The sequence below is a fragment of the Mus caroli genome, unplaced genomic scaffold (genome assembly GCF_978045245.1).
Source record: "Mus caroli unplaced genomic scaffold, Mus_caroli_1 scaffold_12, whole genome shotgun sequence".
NCBI lineage: Eukaryota > Metazoa > Chordata > Mammalia > Rodentia > Muridae > Mus > Mus caroli.
This window is the reverse complement of record NW_028227267.1, coordinates 44,557,022-44,576,410: the sequence shown is the minus strand read 5'-3', so window position 1 is coordinate 44,576,410 and position 19,389 is coordinate 44,557,022. Positions and strand designations below refer to the sequence as shown.

The following is a 19,389-nucleotide window of genomic DNA, read 5'->3' as shown; positions in this document are numbered from 1 at the left end:
ACAGACATGGTCAAAGGTCCTTTCTTATTCTATTCAAAGTAGTATTTTATTCTAATGCTCCTGTAGGCAAGAACTTAGTTTCTTTGTAATTCCTTAAAATACTAATGACCTCCTGCTCCTGGTAATTTTAAACACTTGTATGTACTGGACGACGCTACAGAGAGCCTGTCAGTAACTCCCATGGCACTTACTCAAACTGTCTCACACTGACCAACCTGCACCTATCCTGGGGGCTCTCTCTTCTCTAAGACAGCCTGAGAACTCCAGGGGGAGATATATGCCTTTATATTTTTCTCACAAAAGTGCCCAGCACAATGTGGAGGCATTAATAATCTTGACAAAAGAAGGGTCAATGCTTTATCATCACACATGAAAAGATTTATGTTTAAAGGATATTTTCGCCCCAAAAAGAGTAAAATTGAAAACTTCAGAAGTATAGAAAGCCAAAACAATCTAAAGGAACATACATTTTTTGTTTAAATATTTTAAATTTGAGGTATTTTTCCCTAAATGGTGGCTCTCTGGAGGGTATATGATGTTTCTGTAACACCACCTGTAATTTTCAAATACACTACAAAATTTCCCAGGATCTTCAATGTTAAATGTCACATCTTTAACCTCTGAGTATATATTTAGCATAATACCAAATAGTAGATAAAAGGGTGGGAAATTATATTTTTGATGAATTGAACTAACAATGTTAAGTCTTTACCTATGCCACAACACAACTAAAATTTTTATCTTAAACTAAGAGTGGTGTTGTGTGCCTGTAACGCACTTGGGAGGCTAAAATTTTTATCTTAAACTAAGAGTGGTGTTGTGTGCCTGTAACACACTTGGGAGGCAGAGGTTAGAGGTCATCCTCAATTACATGGAGAGTTCAAGGCCACGTGGGACTACAGGAGACGCTGTCTCAAAAGAAGAAAAAAATTTCTTCTAATGACCTTCAGGGACTCATTCTAAAAAAGGACAGTGTAATAGTTTAGATAGTTCTCTTTCTTTCTCTTTTCCTTCTCTCTTTCTTTTTTCTTTTTCTCTTTCTTTCTTTTTTTTTTCTAGAAGGGTCTATGTAGTCCTAATTGCCCAGGAACTTGCTACATAGACTACTAGGCTGGCTTTGAGGGCTGGCACCACCATACCTGCCTAAACATCTTATTTCTAATTAGAATTTTACTGCTCGATGTGGATCTTAAAGACCTCATACAATGTTGTTACAGTAGCTGAGATTTAGATCTTCCTCTTCTCCATCTCTGTCTGTCTGTCTACCTGCCTGTCTGTCTCATACACACAGAGGGAGAGAGGGTAGGAGAGAGATATACAAACAGAACAGAGAGAAATAGAGAGGCAGGGACAGAGAGAAACCTATGCAACCTTACTCATACAAATAAACTGTTTTTAGGCATAGTAAGTTTGGGCAGTTTGAAGAAGATGGAAGTATTTGTTACATTTAATATTTAGCGAGAAGGCAGAGTACTGAGTTTACATGAAAATGAATTTGACTGTGAATATGACTGTAAGCAGGTGGTGTAGAGATGACACAGCCCTGCTCAATCCCTGCACAGGCTGACTGCAAAGGGGAAGGGCAGTGAGGACGGGAGCAACACCCTTCTATGTGCGTGCTATCTTCTCTGCGAGCTTTCAAGCACTAATCGTACTGATGAACGCTGACAAAACTATGTTTGCTATATGAATTGTCACTCTTGAGATAGAAGACTTGAGGAGAAAAAAAAATCCCTCAACTCTGCTTTGTCTAGTAGCGATGACATTGTTTTATGACAAAAAATTCTGTCCTTCAGACACTGTGACGTAGGTGTGTGGCAGTTCTAGTAGTGGTGAGAGACCATTCCTTACCTTCAAATCACATTTTTTGTTGCACAAGAGTGAAGTGTTGTTTCTCTAGTTATTAAAGTGTTACATGCAGCCAGTCTTATAGAGAAATCTTTTCTCTACACTGGTGGGTAAAACCTTTAGCCTAAATCTGACAGCAAAATAAGGAAATGCTTGAATCTACAGATCAAGAGACTGAGATAATGTATTTAAAACTCAGAGCATGGTCCCTGCAAATTACAAGAGTTATAGAAGTGCTGGATTTTCACAAGCCTCCTCAGTCACCCTAACTGGGGAACAAAAGCCAAGGTAGAGCTACACTTCTTTTCTTGTGACCAATGTATGGATCTATACGTACATTCAGAGAAATGACAGACAACAAAAACAGAAGCAGAGAGGAAAAAAATGAGCAAAAGAGAAGAAACCGAGTGAAGGCCTGCGGACAGTGAGGAGCCGCATCCCGTGAATTACTTGATCAATACTGGGCGGGCTTCTTGGCTTCAGAGAGGTTTTATGGGGTAAGGAAAATGGTTTCTCAAATTGTACTTTAATTCACTAGGTTTGGCAGGCCTTGCCAAAAGCCTCCCACATAAAGACAAGCATGGAGGAAGAAACACTGAGCATCATCCACACAGTCTAAGCTGCCTGTGCATCGTACTCACCAGAGTAGTTGATCCCACTGCCTGCAGCAAATGGAACAATAGAAGGGGTTTTAACTTTACCACACATTTTGAGGTTTATTCAAGATTCAGACACACACTGAAAACATGGCAATCTTGGCAAGTCTATAAGGTTCTTAATGGCTGAAACAACGTTACTTCTGTGAATAAACTAAGGAGCATGCTTGCTTTAAATTAGAAACTTGTATTTATTTATTTTCCAGAGATAATTAAAAGATAACATAAAAGCAATTCTGGCCTTTAGAATTCAGGAAAAGATTATTAAGGTACTAATAAAACTGCTTTTTTATGTGACAGCAAGAAATATTTTTTAAGTTCTACTTTCTGTAATGACTCAAATTGCCCCAAATGACTAACTCTGAGTATAATATAAACATTTTGTACCTATATGGTAAATTGTGCTAGTATTGTGCAATAAAATATATATACTAAGTAAAATAATTCAGAAATTCATAGCAGTTTTAAATTTAAGAATAGTAAAGTGTTTTAAAAAAACAAATTTTAGAGCTGTGGGTATAGTTGTGGTAGAATAGTTGCCTAACATGCATAGGCCTGATTGCTAGCACCTCAAGGCAACATCATATTTAATAAGCTCTGACTATTACTAGAGTTACCAGCAGTATCAATTACTTACGTTTATAGAACACACTAAATGACTGTACCGACAACTTCCATAGAACATACCAAATATTGACTGGTCATCTTACCGTCTTTTCCATCTAAGGATTTTGACACTTCAATATCAAAATTTTCTTGCATCTGCTGACCCCTAAAACAACTGAGATGTTCTTGCTCAATTAAATTACTTTCTTCTTCTTCTAGAGGTTGCCACGTCCCATCAATAAACCACTGTCCACGCATTACTGGTATTTTATCAGCTTCTGAAAAGAGAGATCACAAGATCAGCTTCTCACAGGGAGGCACACTAGCTATCCCCCAAGCAGGCTTTTGTGACAGAACATAATCAGTTAAGGTAGAGCAAGCCGACTTCAAGCCAGATGTACCTCCTCTGCTTGTTTCAGTCAGAGGCTTACTCTGGCTGTTAGTCCCTGGCCTCTGCCTCTTGAGTGTGAGGACAGGTGTGACCCACTACACTTGCTGGAGGGTTTCCCAGTTATCAAGATTAAGCTATCTAGACAAGGAATGCCTAGTATATTGCTTTATCATTAGGAACACAGATGAGCACCTGTCTATGTATGCGAGGTGCTGTGTAAGCCAGGTGTGGAGGTTAGGGGCTTTAATACAATGTTTTGTTGGTAGTTCAAGCTTATCAGGGTAGCATTCCAGACATAGTGTCTAGAGACTGTGAACACAATGATGGGCTTTTTGTAGGTCATGTTGGAACATGTCATCTTGAATCCAAAGATGGTTTATTAAAAAAAAAAGCAAAACTAGGGTGGCATTTACCATAGTATCAGGGTGCTTGCAGAGCAACACCAGGTCCCAGGTTCAATTCTCAGTAACAGCAGAAAGTTAAAACAAAACAAACAACCCCCACAAAGTCAAAGACTGGTCCGAATGAAAGTTAACATTACCCTAAAAGTAGAAGCAAATAGAAATAAATGAATGAGAACATACACACATGCACACACACACAAACACACATAGAAACATGCCTTAAGCTTTCAGCAATAGTCACATTGTTAGTCATTACAACACAGCTCATTTGAAGCTGTAGGCTTTGATGAATGCATTCATTCTGTGGATATCATTAGTATATAAACTGATGACATGAACACTCCATGTCTTACTGTTCAGTAAGGAAAAAAAAATTCATAGACAACAGCCAAAGGCACCTGGAAGCTAGCAAGAACCTCGACGGGCTGATAGGCACTACACATGTAGTTACAGGGACCTTGATATGCTGAGATGCCTGATACGCCTGTGGCCCTATCAACGTATCAGGCATATATATAGGGCCACAGGCGTATGTTAATCAGAGAGTCAACTGTCTCTTCTGCCAGGGGTATAGGAAATGCCTCCTTTTGGCAGATGGGAATCAGTTCCACAAATTTCCTGAGAATTGCTGGCTTTTATCTAACTACAAGAAAGCCTTCCATAGTCTAGGTTGAGTTCATTTCTTGATAATTTGGACTGTCTTTTGAAGTTTGGAGAGTTGGGGGTTTCCCTTGGACCTGACAATTAGAATTTAGAATGTTAACACAAAAGAGATTAAAATATAAAAAGAAACCTCTGTAATTATAAATTTCAATGAGGAATATCAATGTGAACTACAGATACCTTTTCTCTTAAAAGGGGGAGGGGAGGCACAAACAGTGCATGTGAGCAACCCTAACACTGAGCTGAGCTAATTCCTAAGTAAAAAGTTTGACACTCATTTTGTTTTTCGAGGTGAAATCTCACTGTGTAGCTAGCCCTGGCTAGCCCAGGCCTTGAACCTGAAGGATCCCTTTGCCTTTGCCTTAGAGTGCTGGCTTCCACTACCCTGGCTCCTTCCTTGTGTTTCTCGGGATGCTCTTGTATTTGCTAGTCTCTCTCCAGTGATGCTGGGCACTGAGTCTCGCTGTATTAGGTGTACACGGTGAACACAGGACCTCATGAGCTAGGACTTATTGTGCTGTAAGTGCACTCTATCCTTATTGGGGAGGGTGGGGCTTGAGCTTTACCTTTGCTCTTGAGGCTGACACCCAATTCTTCTTCCCATCTGGCTGTGGCGTCTGCACCTTCCTTTCACACCACTGGGCTCTACACGTGTCTCAAATACTGCACAGAACTGGGCTTTGCAGATAAAGACATGTGGAATTTTCTTTTTGATTGTTTATTGATACAACTGATATGTCTGACCCCAACTCTTGTTCTTTATAGTTATCAGCTTCATTACTCAGACTCTCCCATGGAGCACTTCCGTGCCCACCTCCCTACCAGTTAGGAACACGAGGCAGCTGTGCATATCTTTTTTTGCTTATTTAAAATTTACCATTTGGCCAGTCTATTTTAAATGGCATCATGACTTCACACTTATTATAATATATACAATAGGTTAATTATTTTATTCTATTTTAATTTTCCCTTTGTCTGGACATAACAATTACACTTATTTTCTCAATACTGTTTTATTCTTGAAAATACAATTGTTTGTGATATGTTGTTGTGTATATTCAATCTGTTCATCCAATACTGGAAGGGCAGTAAGTTCTAAAAGTTCCATTTCCATCTTCCTAGAACATGGTCTTAGCTTTCTTAGTAATGCGACTTTTTTCTCCCTTTACAGTTGATCTATAAACTCTAATGTCATGGGGCTGAATGAGAGCTATCTTGGCTTTTCCATGGTGGGTATTCCAGCCTGGACTACACTGGGTACTTTCTGAGACCCTCCCTTGCTTCTGCACCCTACCTTCTTTTTCTTTTAAAGTTAATGAAAATTTAATATTACATTTTGGGCTATATATAGTCTTTCTGGGTTTTGGTTTAGTTTCCATTTAACTTTTAAAGATTATCTACTATCTTAATTGAAAGAATTTATTGAAATTCTTCTGTCATCTAGGTCTTTTCTATTAGATATTTTCTTTATTTGCATTTCAAATGTTATCCCCTTTCCTGATTTCACCTCCAAAAATCCCCCATCCCCTCCCCCTCCCCCAGCTCACCAACCCATCCACTCCCGCATAGAACCTTCACAGGACCAAGGGCCTCTCCTCCCTGATGACTGACTAGGCCATCCTCTGCTACATATGCAACTGGAGCCATGAGTCCCACCATGTATACTCTTTGGTTGGTGGTTTAGTCCCTGGGAGCTCTAGGGTACAGGTTAGTTCATATTGTTGTTCTTCCTAGGGGGCTGCAAATCCCTTCAGCTCCTTGGGTCCTTTCTCTAGCTCCTTCATTAGGGATCCTGTGCTCCGTCCAATGGATGGCTATGGCATCCTGCCTCCTAAGACGCTCCCTTGCTTCTGCATCCTCCTTTCACACTCTTGGTTATTTTCCTTTTTATAAATGGCCCTTAGTAGGTAGTTGTTTGAATTTACTCTCCCTTGGATAGCTTTTAGTTAATGTACTATCTTCCCTTCAATTTTGGCTTAGGTTTCTATGTTATGATAAACATGGCCAAAAGCAACTTGAGGAAGAAAGGGCTTATTTCACCTTAGAGCTTACAGTTCAAGGGAACTCAGGGCAGGAACTCGGTAGGAACTGAAACAAAGGCCTACTGACTGTTGCTGTGGCTTGCTCAGCTTGCATTCTTATACAACCTAACAGTGGTATTGCTCAGTAACCTGGGCACTCCCAAATCAATTATTAATCAAGAAAATGCCTTAGAGACTTGTCTACAGCCTAAACTGATGGAGGCATTTTCTCAATTAAGATGCCCTCTTCCCAGATACATGTAGGGTTGTTCAAGTTGACAAAACCAACCAGCACAAACTTCTTTACTTTAGTAAAGAAAAATAAATAAAATAAAATAAAATAAATAAAATAAAATCTTGTTATACTTCTTCCTGGTTTTGTTTTGTCTTAGCGTCTGAATGTTTGTCTTTAAGTGACTCTCTGCCCTTCTCCTTTCCCTTCTCCACCCCGACCCACACCCCTACTTTCTTCCTCTTTCTCTTCCTTCTTTACCAATCCCAGGCCTGCAACTGGTGACTGGCGCTGGGACACTTTCTCTACCTGGATAGTTGATGCTTTAAGTGTTCACACTTATTTTTATTTACATTACTGTCTGACATTTTCAAAAATGAATACTATATTTTCATTTGAACTATATCTTCTCCCTGTTCAACTCTTGTCAAATTAATGACTCCTTTTATCATTGTTACACACACACACACACACACACACACACAGAGTTTGTTGAGTTCGTTTACCACTGCTCATGTGTACATATGCGTAAGGCTGAGCAGTCGGGATTGGACATCAATGTCTGGTGAGGATGTCCTTCCAGTGATTGCCTGCAGCTCTCCATTCCAGAGGTGCCCGGGGCCTCTGGAGGTTTCCACACCCACACTGGATCTGTGGATAATTTTGTCTATGCTTGTGTTAGGCTCTCTTCCCACTCCTCTCTTCTTCAGTCTCTTAGGTCACTGTGTGGCCACTCTGTGAACTCATAGGTCTGCAGCAGTGATAGTAACTGTTGTAATTCGCTTTGTGTGTGTGAGCTGTGGGTATGTGGCCCATTCTGGATTTTGTGTCTGAGTACGTGTGAGGACATGTAGGGCAATTGAGGTTTAGAGAGCTGCTACTACCTTCCAAATCAAGTAGCTTATCTTATTTAATCTTAACTCTAATCTTAATTATTTCTCCAGCTTCCCAAGTGCAGAGTCTTAGAGAGCTATTTTCAACTATACAATGTAGCTTTCCAGATAGGAAAGGCACTTGCTTAGCCTTCTCTCACCAAAATCACAGGTTCTTGAGTTGTGTTGAGTCATGAATAGTCACCCAACACATTGACTTCCAGGGAAAAACAAACAAAGCACATGACCATACAAGTCTGTTCCTTCTCTCTGTGTTGCTCAGCAGCTGCTCTGGGTGGGTCACTCAAGGCAGAAACCTTGGAGTTATCCAAGACGCCTCTGCCTAATTGCTTTTTACAACTACTACTCAACACTATGTACTGTTTACCATATCTCAAAAATCATGCTCACATTGGGCTCTATGAGCAGGCCAGCATGAAGAGCTGAGCCAAGTGTCCAGCACCCATATAAAAGCCAGGTGTGATCGCAGGTACCAGGAACCCCAGCACTGAGGACGGAGTCAGGCAGATTCCCGGGCTTGCTGGTCAGTTATCTACCTCAAAGGAATAAGATAGAGCACAACAGAGCCCAGTCTCCGGATGTGTGCACATGGGCATGCACCCATTCACCCACCACCATCAGTGACCAGACAACAAAAAGTTCAGATGACTTTCCAAATCATCCCTTACTCATCAGGACGTCTTGGTTCACGCTTGTTTAGTTTCTGAAGCTGCCATGGAAGCCTGGGATTCCTAGTGTCAAATCTGGCAACAGTCCCTCCACCCCTGCTAACACTTAGCTGTCAGCCCACGTCTGTGTAAGCACACATGAGCATCTCTTCAGAAACCTAATCCACCTTTTACAGTTGCCAAAAATAATTGTTTATTTCAATACTGAAATTCTCTAATGGCTCTGCACTGCTCCTCAGATAAGTTCCTAATCATCTTCCCTTAGACTGCCTCTTCATTTATTTCACACAACTTCTGAGTATGTACCATAAAGCAGGCACCAAGGTAGACCGTGGGATGCAGAAGAGATCGCTGATGGTCCTGGTACTTTTCACACCAACAGGGCACTTCTGTGTGTGTGTGTGTGTGTGTGTGTGTGTGTGTGTGTGTGTGTGTCAAGGTGGGTATCTGGCTATTCTGTGTATGCAGCTCCTGGAATGCTCTTACATATGTTCATAGGTTGCTCTTACCTACTTTCATCTCGTTAACTACTAGCTTTACCTTTTCACAAGTCCTTCCCTTAGATATGACTCTCCTGGAGTAATGATATACAGATCTGTCAGTGTTTATCTTGAACATATTCTTTTAAATTAATACTTAGAGATTTAAAAAAATTAGATTAAAACCTATCCATACAAAGTAAAGGTTTCTTTATGACATCTCACATGTACTTTGCTTCTGTTTTGATCATTTTTATTTAAATGATTTTTTTTTTTTTGAGACAGGGACTTATAGGACACCAGGCTGCTCTTAAACTCATTATGTAGCCGAGAATGCCCTTGCACTTCTGATGGTGCTGCCTCCTCCTTGTACATGCTGGGATTACGGGCCTGTGGTTATTTTGTGTATAGTCTAATTGCTTAGCATTTTTTGTTTCTCTGGAATCTTGGGTGGGATGCAAGCTCTATGTCCACCTGCATCTCAGATGCTTGAAAGAGGAACTAACATGAAGAGCTACTTCAATAGCACATGTAAAATGTTGCTAAGGGAGGCATTAGCATTGTCCTAGTGGTTGGCAGAGAAAAACTACACTGGGCTTTCCCCAGTTCTGAGTGTGCCTGTCTGTCTGATTAGCTGGTATATGCTGTAGTGCCATTAACACATTCATTTTTAATACTAATTCTTTGAGGAAACAAACAACTGTCTGCCTACCTTCTAAGTATAAGAATGGTCAGATTTTAGAGGGTGAACTACTTATTGAAGAATAATAGGTATATAGAAAAATACACCAATCACATAGCGCTAATACCCAGACTAAGGGAGCATTACAGAAGGTTCCCCACCACCACTCAGACACAACCATTCACTCCTCTGAAAGACGTAAACTCCTAATTTACAGCAGTATATAGATCAGCTTAGCTGTTAGAAATTAGATATGATATTATCACAATATAATTTGTACTTTTTGTTGTTTCTTTGCCTCAAAACATGGGACTTTAACTACTATTCATCTGTCCATCCATTCATCTTCACAGGTGAAGGTCAGAGTGAGTTCTCCCCTTCCACATGTGGGGCTCTGGAGACTGAACTTAGTTAGTGTCAAGCAGTTTTACCAGATGAGCCATTAACCAGCCAGGAATGGGATTATTATAATGGTTAAAGTGCTTGTCACGGATTACCAAACATTAGACAGCTACGAGATGTTCTTGGCTTGCTTATTTCTACCACTAAATTGATTCCAAGTAATGTCACCACATCAGACCACCTAATTGCATGTTGTGAATATTAAAGCAGGAACGGGTCTCTAGAAGGACTCGACACTTGGGTATGGTGTGTGTTTGCTGAGGGTTCATTTGTTAAAGACTTGGTCCCAGGATAGCTCTGCTAACTGGAACTCAGTGGGTGGAGCCAGAGATGCCGCTGACAATCTCAGCAACCCAGCTTCTTCCCACCAACAAGGACGTGCTGGGCTCAAAGGGGCAACAGTGCAGACACTGACAACTTTATTTTCTGAGACAGTGTCTTATGTAGTCTACTAGGATGACCACGAATCTGTCTAAGTGAAGTTAGGTGGCCTTGAACTCCTGATTCTCCTGCCTCCCCTCCCCAAATGCTAGGATTGCATACAGGTGTGTGCCTCAGCTATTTCTCAAAAAACTAAAATATTAGTAATCTTTATAGAGCAACTATATTTCTAGAATGTATTTACAGAAACATGCTGAATTGTCCAGAGACGATGCCGAGGTTTTTACTCAAGTACTATTGTAATAAAAAGGAAAGCACGACAAAACGCGGCCTATACTATCAAGAAACAAACAACAAACACTGGAGACTCTTGCCATTGGTGGGAATATAAACTGGCTTCAGCCACTATGGAAATCAGTGTGGAGGTTTTTCAAAAATTCAAAAACTAAAAATAGACCTGCCATATGACCTGGCTATACCACTCCTGGCATATATCACAAGGACTGCAGAGCTACTCACATGACCATATTTGCTATTGTTCTAATTCATAATAGGAAGAAAATTTAATCACCTTAAGTGTCCATCGAGACAAATGGATAGTAAAAATGTGTCCAGACACACAATGCAATTGTATTCAATTGTAAAGCAAAACAAAATTTATGAAACTGGCAGAAAAATGGAACTGGAAAATATTTCAAGTCAAGTAAACCAGGCTTAGAAAGGCAAATATTACATGTTCTCTCCCATAGTGATCCTAACAATTATGTGGGGGTAAGCATAGTTAGAGAGCAAGAATCTAGAAAGGGCCCATGAACACAGGGAAAGAGGGTTTGACAGAGGGTGGGGAGAAGGCAATAGAACACACGCCATATCAAGGTGGAAAGCAAAACACTAGGGGTGTAAGCACATATGACACATATGACATAAATGACATACGTGATGAGAGGACATAAATGGGGATGTGGAGAGAAATGAGGGGAAGGATCAGTCCACACTGAGTACCTGTGAGAATGCTACAGCAAAGTCCAATACTCAAGTGTTAATTAAAAATAAAAAGCAAATAAAATAAAAAACCATGGCCTATCAACAGAAAACTGGATAAATATAGGTTAGGGAGATGACTCAGTGGGCAGAGGCGCTTGCTGCTGAGTGTGAGAACCCAAGCTCCATCCCCAGACCCCACACTGTAGGAGAGACCTGATTCTCACAAGTTATCCTCTGACTTCCACATGCTCACTACAGCACATGTGTGTTGTGGCACTTGCTTATGGTTCTTCCTGGTCACAAAATAGATGCTTATTACTGACTTCAGAGAGCCACACACTCATGTGTTTAAGCCACTACTACAGCAGCTTTCAAAACTAGGCACTGTAGCATCTTGGGTGGACAGACACACAGACACACGCAGAGGCTTCCTTCAGCCATTACATGTTTGTTAGTTAATATACCATTTCCACAAAAACATCTTTTATCATGTTTTATTAGAGAAAAAGGCATCTGGGCTGGCGAGGTGGCTCAGCTGGGTAAAGGTGCTTACCGCTAATCTGAGGACTAAGTCTGATCCCTAGCAGGTAGTAGTCTACTTCCACGTATGTGCTGTGACGACAGACGCGGCGTACACACTACAAGTCACAAGAGAAAAGGGAATCCTATGCTATGATTTAGGTCTCCAGCCACACATTTCTCTGTTAAGGCAGAAGAATTTTACCCCGTGAACATTTTTATTTTCCTAACAGTGTTCAGGACTGGGCAATGGTGATAACTCTTCTTTGTGGCTACAGCACACATAGGCCTTGGACTCTAAAATGCTCTGATTCTTTTGGAACCTGTGCAGTGTAACATGTGACTTTCCTGTGCTGGTCATTGTAAGCTGTCAAGCATTAGTAAGACAAGATAGGTAAATTAGCATATAATGGCTAAGCTTAGTTACCAAAACATATCGGACCCAGTCAAATAAAGAACCTGTCACTTCAATGTTTGCCACAAAACATCACTTAATTCAATTTCACTTTACAGAAAATTAAGTTCTAGCTAGTCAGATATAATTACATTGGCATCTCCTGTGGCAGGAGTTTCCCTGTCCAATCTATTTAAATATTAGTGTAGCAGGAAACCTGTGATTGGATAGGGAAAAGGGAGGCGGAGCTCAGACTTGGGGAGGTGGGGAGGCAGAGAGGTCAGGGGAGAGAGAGGAGAAGCCAATATGGAGGTGGACAGTTAGGAAGAGGAGCCTGATCCGCGTGGTTTTAAATAGCCACAGGTAGTTACGACTATCAGATAGCGATAGAAACATTGGGATAAGTTGTCTGATCCAGGTGGACAGCTTGTATCATTATCGATTGGCTCTGAAATTATTGTGTGGGCATCTTGTGAATTGAGAATTTATTGATATGTAAATCTGAGTTGTTAATTACAAGCTTCTAGAGTTTTGTTTTACTGGGTTACTAGAAGGTGGGACCACTGACCACAGGGGGATTATGGTTGAGAGGGTATGGGCAGCACTGAGGCAGCGAAATGAGTCACGTGGGGACCACTGTGGCTGATGGGACTGCGCCGGGGCAGAGAGTAGCCAGCAGTAGTGGGGGAAGCCTGCCGGTCTTTTTAAATATTTCCTGCAACATCTCCCATTAAAATTACTAAAATATAATGTGTTTGTTACTGAAATGTAGTATTCTGGCTAGTTACAATGCCATATAAGACATCGGATCCTAAAGCTTGGGAAGTTTCCTCAGGTCTTTAACCCTTTCCTTATTAAATGGAATACTCTTCATATAATTGTACATTTTCTAGCAGTACTTGAACTTCCTATGAACAAAGCCAGCTGTGGTCTGCACCGATGCTGTGAGGAGGTGGTGCTGATGTATTAGCCATTGTCTAAGTCTCCACACTCAGCACTGCTTACCAGAAATCTGCATTGCTTTGGGACAAGCATTAGAAGTTACATCAGATACTTTGTTTTGACCTGAGCTATGTAGAATTCATTGCTCTATTAAAGTTCCTGCAAATAATTCTTCCCTCAGATGATGTCCTTCCTCCAAATACAACCATCTTCTATGGCGATTATGCTTTTCACATGTCCTCAATACCCACAATAGCCAGGGCAGGTCAGCTGCTGTTCTACCAATACATTTAGCTGCCAACCTGCTTACCAAAATCTAGCAGCTCCTGATTTCTAATTTTACTGATGTAGAAATTGGAACAGTCGCCAGGCAGTGGTGCTGCACGGTTTTCATCCCAGCCCTCAGGAGGCAGAGGCAGGCAGATCTTGTGAGTTCAAGGCTAGCCTCATCTACAGAGAGAGTTCCAAGACAGCCAGGGCTACATAGAGAAACCCGATCTCAAAAAACAAAACAAAACAAAACAAAACAAAAAAAATCCCAACAAACCAAGCCAAACAATATAGTCTTTACAGTATCTACCATCTGTACTCAGATGCGGAGGGCCTACACATTCTTTTGCTACCACAGGACAATGGCAGACTCTTGACATCTCTCCTTAGCATGCTGGACTTGAACACTACAACTGTCTGTGTGCTGGCTGTGGCCCCAGGAATGCTGGAGGTACTTGAATATAAAACAATTTAGCTCCAGGAGGAAGGTACTTTGAACTTATCTGACAATTCTGTTTGGTTTTTTTTTTTTAAGAGTACATTCTATTGTTTATAGAATACAAGTAAGTCAATTAAAGAAAATACAGGCCAAAAAAAAAAAAAAAAATGGGGCTGGTGAGTGGCTCAAAGGGTAAACTAGTTGCTGTGCAGGCCTGACAGCCTGAGTTTGATCCTCAGACCCCACAGTAGAGGAAAGAACTGACTCCTGAAAGCTGTCCTCTGATTTCCACGTGCACAGTGCCACACTCACACCCATTTCTTCCCCACTCTGTTGCACACACACACACACCCCTCTCCTCCCTCCCTCCCTGTCTCTGACACACATAAACCCCTTCCCTTCCTCTCTGTCACACACACACACACACACACCCTTCTCCTTCTTCCCTCTCTGTCTGACACACATATACATACACACATACCCCTTCCCTCCCTCTCTGTCTCTGTCTCTCTCTCTCTCACACACACACACACACACACACACACACACCCTTCTCCTTCTTCCCTCTCTCTCTGACACACATATACATACACACATACCCCTTCCCTCCCTCTCTGTCTCTGTCTCTCTCTCTCACACACACACACACACACCCTTCTCCTTCTTCCCTCTCTCTCTGACACACATATACATACACACATACCCCTTCCCTCCCTCTCTGTCTCTGTCTCTCACACACACACACCTTCCCAGCAATGGTCATCTCTATATTGATCCCACATGGTCGCTCCCTTCTCACACACACACCTTCCCAGCAATGGTCATCTCTATATTGATCCCACATGGTCGCTCCCTATACCTTCTACCTCTGTATCATACAATTATCTTTGCTGTACTAATTTCTTTGTTAATAATTCTTTGTTTTTTCCCTCTGAGTCAGGGTTTCTCTGTGTAGCCCTGGCTGTCCTGTAACTCACTATGTAGACCAGGCTAGCCTCAAACTCACGAGCTCTGCCTACCTCTGCCTCCCGAGTGCTGGGATTAAAGATGTGCACCACAAACGCCTGGCAATAAATCTTTATGTTCTTAATGTTATACTTTCTGTTAAATCTAGAGAAGAATTTCTGGTCTTACTGGACATCTGTAACAAGATTTTCTATGGAAGAGGAAACTTCTGTAGAAAACAGTTATAGTTATAGAGGAAACTATAACATAAAAATGCTCTGATTCACTGGGAATCAGACACAGACAGAGTGCAACATCTCCAGTTCTGGCACAGGTACCTAGGGGATATATGGGAAGATGTATGCTGCAGGAATGGTCACAGCACTCCCAAACCATTACAGCTGACATGACCAACGGGGAAAGGAAAGCCGCATGCTCACACAATGAATACGGGTGCAGCCTGTGCATTACCGTCTGTGAGTCTCAGAGTCTGTGTATTAGCATGACTAAGTCTTAATAATTTATTTCTGAGCCAAAAAGCAGAAGAAAACAGAACAGCCCTTTATACACATAGCTACAATAAGTCCAAAGTGCCAACAGGAAACAGTAATCTAAAAACGCACAGGTAAACAGGATAAGTGGCTATGTCTAGATTGAAGAACAGTGACTGGAGAGGTCATAGAGATGTTTGTGATGTTTAATCTAAATAAAGAGGATATTCTTGGTTATGATTTTTGTTATTTTTTTATGTTTGAAATATATAATCATAAAATTAAAAATATTAAATTGACACTACTTAGGTGAATGACAGAATAGGAATAAAATTGACAAAAATTCAACTAATAAATGGAATTAAAGATAGCAAATTAGGGATCATCAGAATTCCTTGAAAGCAAGTCATCACTAGAGAGAAACAGTGACTTGGGGGAATGCAGGATAAGAGCAATCAAATGATCGTCCTAACAGAGCAGGCTCAGTTCACTGCAGTGTTACATCTGATCTTACAAAATAAAACAGACCTCCACATATACCTTGGGCCACACTGGAAAGCAACAACCACATTATGATCGCAAAGCCAAGCTTACATTAATACCAACACTACCTACCAGTGGCCATGTTTAGGCCACTTTATAGATTCCTCGGGGGTAGGAAATGCTGGGTGCAGTTGTACACTGAATGCCAACAGCTCTGGTTCCTCTAAGGAGCTGAAAGGCCCTGTTCTCTTCTTGTGCAGTGCAGCTTCAGTGCTAACTGCCTCACTACCAGTTTGCCAGAGCCGCCTAACAAAGCACAATGGGCCAAGAGAGTTCATTCAGTAGAAACGTGGCTTTTCAGAACTGAGACCAAGGTGCCCTTGGCATAGGTGTTAGCATCTTGAGATCCCAGGGAGCCTCCGGCACTCAGGCCTCTCGCTTTGCAGTGAGGATACAGTGCTCACTGACTCAGTTCTCACACAGGCTGCCCTTTGTGCCTAAACTTCCTTCTTTACCCAGTTCCAGCTGACTGAGGCTCCTGTCAGCCTGACTCTAACCTCTCTGGTTAGTCTCACCTCCACTCACATTCCAAGGGTTGGAGCCTGGGATGGGGTGAGGACCTGATTCACTCACGACAATCCCTGGAAGTCTCTACTGCATGGTCTCTTTCAGGGTTATATCCCATTCATAATCCTTCACATTATAAATAGGAGATGGCAGCCTTCAGATGTCTTAGCATTCCTTCCATTTGAATCTGGAGAACAGAGTTTATATCATAAGTCACTATGTATTATAAGTCTCTCAAGTTCAGGGTTTTGGTAGATTTATGCATGCAGAATTTTACATGCTTAAGGAAATTTTTATATCTAGGTACTTAGTTAACATAAAAAGTTTGATATTACTGTATACATGGAAGTGGAAGATGAGTAAACAACATGGAAATGGTCACTGAGCTTTCAGTGTGAGCTTTAAAGTAGTGGAGATCTTCAATTCTATACTGACAACATCTGCTCTATTCACAACATGGCCATTGAATATGCAGCCACAGTGCTGATTAAAGTAAAAAGAATATGCATTACCATATGGAGTTTTCAGATGAGTAGAGTGTCATTCAAACACGTTCTCTTTCTATTCAACATGTTTTCTGTAATTTTAACCAGTTTAAACTAGCCATTTCCACACTGGTCACTCATCAAAGATTTTTTTTTAAAAGATATTTTTAACATACTCTAATATACATATATTTACAAATCATGCACATATACTATTGTTATAAAATGTTTTACTAATTATAAGATATACAAAATTAGGGCCAAACAAATTAAATAAAATCCAAATATTCCCATTGTAACACACCTAAAAGTAGTGCTAGCATATTCCATTTTAGAGGCCACTAGTTTACAGTCTTTTTGCACCCTGAATCCCAGCATGCTCTTCTCCTGAATTCCAGATCTATGTACCCTCAACTCCCGTGGATACTTCATCCTAACTGAAGTAGGGAGCTTTTCTCTGCTACCACAGGCTGGAGCTGGGTCAGACCGTTTTCTTACACACAATTCAATCAAGTAAAAACATTATAGAGCCTAGGACTGGACCACACATCCTCTGACATATGGATGCACCCTGCACCCTCTCTGTGCTTTCTTTCACCTTCCTGCCCCTGCCCCAACCATTTGGAGTGCTGCTCAGACTGTCCGCCTCAGAGCACTGTGTAAGTCCCTGGTGAACCTCCTGCATTCTGAGCTGCTTTCCCAGATTATGCTAACCTCTCACACTGCTGCCAAAGTGGCAATCTAAAATGCAAATTTCAGCTTCTCCACTCTATGCCTGCCAAAGGTTTCGTTTTCACAGAATAAAATTTGGAAAACTCAGCATGAAAAAGTTCACTCCAGTGTAGTCCCTGCCTAGTTGTCTTCTATCCCTTTTTACTCTACTTCCAATGCCCCTTGCCAAGTAACTTCTGAAAGCATCCTCCTCCTCCTCCCCCTCCTCCTCCTCCTCTCCCTCCTCACAGTTCCAGGTTTTCAATTATGCCGTCATTCCTGTCCTGAGGACCTTTAAGACTCAAGCCAACCACATATTTCTCTAAAGTTATTTGTCAAGAGAAAGGTGATGATTTCCTTCTTTTATCTGGAGACATAGATAAGTGTGTTGAATCAAAGTAATTTACTTTTTTAGAAAACGTGGGAAGAAAATCCCTCCCGGTGCAAAGGATGAACCACACTGAGGCGGCGGCGGCGGCGACAAAGGCCACTGAGAAGCTGTAACTGAGGGGCGAATGCATCTTAACTGCAGTTGTGAACTGGTAGAAATGAAGAGAAGCGAGTCTTCCTTTTTAAAGAGGAAGAGCAGGAGAGAGAGAGGAGAGCATTCTTACGGCCAATCCAGAACGCTGAAAGCCTGAGACGTGAGCGAGCGAGTGCAGCTGGGAAAGCTCACAGTGCATAGGAAGGGGCACTGGAGACACTCCGCAAGGCTGAAATCAGATACTGTCTTACAACAGAGCGACTACAGAGCCCATTCTGCATTGCTACACTGCTTTGACTCACCAGGTATCTTTTCAAGGTTCTAAAGCCACATGGGCTAGTTAAGTCTGTCATTATCCCCATTGTGTCTTCAGCCATCTGGTATAATCAAAACCCCATTGTTCTACCATCTCAAAATTCCAAAATGAGTATCTCCGGTAAGGACAGGTGTAGACGGTAGCCCAGGGAACCCAGGATCTGTTAGGACTTGAAGATGAGATTGTGTAGTAATACTGGGAACTAGAGACCTACTTTTGTACTCTGGGTTATTTCTTGGTGATACCATTAAAAGGCAGGTGAGCCCTGCCTTTGTTACCATAGAGTTGGAGAGAGAGAGAGAGAGAGAGAGAGAGAGAGAGAGAGAGAGAGAGAGAGAGAGAGAGAGGTGGAGGAGGTAGGGAAGCTATCTTATCACCTAGAGGGGAATACCATAAACTGGGCAGCTTGCACACAGTAATTGATTTCACCTCAGTTCAGGAAGCTGAAGGGAAAGACACTGGCAGGCACAGTATCTGGTGAGGTCTCACCTTCTGCTTCACTGCACCACATACAGCAGCTGGGGCAGAAATTTCTCTCAGGCCTCTTTTACAAAAGCACTGATCTCATTAAGGAGGACTTTCTTACCTCACGACTTTATCTCCTCCTCACCATCCAACCCCCATGTCCCAATACTACCAACCTGGAAGTTAGGATTTCAGTATACGAATTGAGTGTGCTATGAATACTTAGACCACAAGAAATTAAATGTAGCAACTAATTAAATTAGCCTGTAGTTATTACACCAGCAATAAAAAAGCTAGCAGCAAGCAGTTCTGAAATAAAAAGTTAGTATGCACTTATATCCTATAGCTCCTAAAACTGGCTACAGAGACACCTTAATTATACTCTATGTGGTAGACACTTAATCTGTCCCCCACTTAAAAGGGTTACTGCTACTCATGCTAATACCCTTCCCCTACACAGAAGGCTATCAAGTACTTAAGAGTATTGTGTCATGTCTGATACATATAAAACTGCAGAAAGAAGATTTAAAAAAAAACACTGGAAAGAACCGGGGCCTGTAAGATGGTC

General features: G+C 41.5%; 1 protein-coding gene across 8 annotated transcripts in view; it reads right to left on the bottom strand.

Moving 5' to 3' along the window:
- The window catches only part of Ddhd1 (DDHD domain containing 1), a 69,765-nt gene that overhangs the window by 37,946 nt on the left and 12,430 nt on the right, over positions 1-19,389 (bottom strand). For 4 of the 8 annotated variants that reach the window (XM_029468895.2, XM_029468896.2, XM_029468897.2 and 1 more), the window contains exons 2-3: positions 3,215-3,388; positions 2,490-2,510 (exon numbers count right to left, since the gene is read on the bottom strand). In XM_029468895.2, the coding sequence (XP_029324755.1) occupies positions 2,490-2,510; positions 3,215-3,388 (195 nt within the window). The remainder of the gene's footprint in view (positions 1-2,489; positions 2,511-3,214; positions 3,389-19,389) is intronic. The other 4 variants (XM_021181797.2, XM_085828605.1, XM_021181799.3 and 1 more) reach the window with 1 other exon arrangement.